The sequence below is a fragment of the Anneissia japonica genome, unplaced genomic scaffold (assembly GCF_011630105.1).
Source record: "Anneissia japonica isolate Jap-2015-1 unplaced genomic scaffold, ASM1163010v1 scaffold12011_len10056_cov159, whole genome shotgun sequence".
Taxonomy (NCBI): domain Eukaryota; kingdom Metazoa; phylum Echinodermata; class Crinoidea; order Comatulida; family Comatulidae; genus Anneissia; species Anneissia japonica.
The window spans coordinates 7,226-10,212 of record NW_022739241.1 but is presented as its reverse complement, the minus strand read 5'-3'; the positions used below and the strand labels follow the sequence as shown (position 1 = coordinate 10,212).

The following is a 2,987-nucleotide window of genomic DNA, read 5'->3' as shown; positions in this document are numbered from 1 at the left end:
GACAATGGTACAAATATATTTAATACACAAGGACTACGGTATTAATTTTATTGTTTACGAATGTAAGTATTGTTTAATAAACTTGCATTAATATTCGCCAACTACTCAACATACAAAACTTAATCAGTTACATGCAGCCTTTAATACAAAGTGTACAAACATTGCTGTAAAAAAATGTCTTGTAATTTTAAAAATTTATAATCTATGTATTAATTTTGTAGAATTGAGCTTCAGTAAAGAAATTAGAAATTCCTACGCACTCCAAGCATTAACCACTGACATGGGAACTGAACAAATGCGAAAGTATTTCATGACGAAAGGTAAGCTGAGAGGCAAACATGAGGTCGGAAAGTTCCTGTCATGGCAGAGAAAAAATGGACCTTTAAAGGATGTAGACTTTGGACACGAAGCAACAAAGATCTTCATTGACGATGTGGACATCGACTCGTTCGATATTACCATCCTTATGTCCTTAATTCAACATTGCTTTACTCCTCAAAGCGATAAATTCTGGGAGAATCCACCAGATGTTCAAGACAAATCCGAACTGGCAAATTTGAGACGCATTCAACTGTACAAAGAAAGCACTCTAGACTGCAGTCATAGCAACAGGACTACAGATGTAGAGTTTGACAAACAGTGGAAGGAACTTGCCATGATCTTTAGAAATATCGGAGTTACCAATGAAGACATTGAGAAATACCACAAGCTAAGCATAGCACAACCAGTTAGAGGTAAAACTTACTTCATAGAATTTGTACTTTGAAATGGAACAAATGAATTTGGTATTATTAATTTCTATATTCCATCAGGCAGCTCTATCCGATTGATAACATACTAAACTGCTAAAGAATGAATAATTAAGATTGCAACTAAACATATTGCCATTGAAACCAACTATAACATAGAGTAACCACCTGATTTAAACGTTTGTATATACTGTATTTGCTAATTTTGATTTTCCTTTGTACTTAAAATAGGTTTTGAGCAGGAAAACGTTGAAGAAATCAGAAATTTCCAAGTTATTCTATCAGCCGTCGTTGATGTCGGCACTGTAACTATGAGGGAATACTTCTTGGAGGTTGCTAATCAAGGCAAGACAAAACAAAACAAGGCTACTAAACTTGACAAAAAAGAAGTTGGACGATATCTGATGAATGAGAAACGAAAAGGTAGCTTCAAAAATGTAAAAATTACTCCTGAGCAGAACGCAAAAATGTTCACACCAACAGCTGACATTGACACGTTCGATATCTCAATTATGTATTTGATAATCCGTAACTGTTGTAGCATTCCATACTCATTTTGGAACAACCCAGATAGACTGACTAACTTGGTACACATCCATCGCTACAGGAACACAAAGCTTGCACATTCTCCCAACAGTAAAATGACAAATAAAGAATTTGAGATCGAATGGAAGAAAGTGAGAGCAATGCTACACGCTGCTGGTGCTTCTTTAAATGACATTGACAAATATATGGGGCTAAGATTTATAAACTAAACTAATACGCCTACATGCATGGAAAGGCGAAGCAGGTATGGTTAGATATTACTGTACTATGATGTACAACACTCAACCGACGTCATGGAACTGACTCACTGACGTCATCATAAATGAATCAAATTTTGTGCAATGCATGGATTTTCTTTGTTGTGTATTTGTAAATTCGATAATGAAACAATTATTTAAATTTATGTAGTACTATATAATATAACATTTTACTTTTCGTGAATTTCTGATGTTTCCAATTTTAATGTAGCTTTTCCTGTCTTGTACTAATGCTTGGTTAATGTTTTATATTTTGTATAATATGTATTTTTGTAAATAGGCCTATAATGTAGCCTTGGCTGCGATTTTAATACAAGATACAAGAAACAGAAACTATTCAGATCACATACACCGGCACGTCTTCTCATCTACACCTCTCTTTTAAAGCTGCATTCACATTGAGTCTGATCTGAAATTTGGAGCACTTTTCCGTTACGCCGAACGCCGGCGGCCCTATTCTTACATACTGACCCGATTCTATGATCGGTTCGGTAGGCTTTGGGATTCCGTCGATGTAAATGCTTAAGCCTTCTTATAAACTACACGACAAAGAAATAACGGCATAATAAACTTTAGATGGCAACTATGTATATTAAACATGTCGTCACTGCGCATACAGTTAAGCTATGATAAGGATTCCCAGACACGCTTTGAATTTTAGATTCCTAAAATTACTTTATTTGGTCAGTTATCAGTACTGTATTTAATTATATTTTCCACTTTATTTTTACAATCTTTTGAAATGATATGTCTTAAGAATACCTGGATACGTACATCAGATTTGCTGATAATTATGTCTATTTTCATTTGTTTCAATGTACTTAAAGGCTACATGTTTCGTTTTTTAATCGATATTTTTTAAATATAAGATTTGTTTTTCCATTTTTTGGGTTTCAACTACTGAACCCGGCCGGATCCAGTGAATAATTTTGATAAGGGCCATGTGTGTGCGTTGTGGTGGTGTGGTATAGTCGACTGTAAAATACGATCGCTTTTATAGAGTACAGTACATAGAGAAATGGTATCATGCAGAGCTTTCGATACGATTTTTTACTCTCCCCACTTCCTCCTTTGCCTTTATTCTGTCCCTTTGGGGGCGGGGGTGGGCTGGGGCTCTAGCCTCATTCCCTCTCCCATAATATTTAGGCTATATATAGCTGTAATTTATGGATACCAATGACTGTCACTTTGGAATGAGAAACATGTATATAATAATAGTAGCAATAATAATGATTATAGTAATAAGAATATTTATGTCTATTGCAATAAATGATAAGTTTCATAGCAACAAGAAAATGATCAAAATGGTAAATAGATTTGTATTATTGAGCTTGTATTCTTGTAATTACGCCTTTTGAAGATTGAAATTTAGCGATAAATAATAAAAAGAAAAAAGAGAGGAAAATGCTTAAGTAGTATTCAATGGTTATAATGC

At 34.3% G+C, this 2,987-nt stretch overlaps 1 protein-coding gene across 1 annotated transcript; it reads left to right on the top strand.

Annotated features, from left to right (window-relative positions):
* Positions 1–258: 258 nt before the first annotated feature.
* LOC117117867 lies at positions 259–2,957 on the top strand. Its single transcript, XM_033262338.1, has 2 exons — positions 259–734; positions 981–2,957. The coding sequence occupies exons 1-2, from the start codon at positions 281–283 to the stop codon at positions 1,502–1,504; spliced, it is 978 nt and encodes a 325-aa protein (XP_033118229.1). The 5' UTR covers positions 259–280; the 3' UTR covers positions 1,505–2,957.
* The last annotated feature ends 30 nt before the right edge of the window (positions 2,958–2,987 follow it).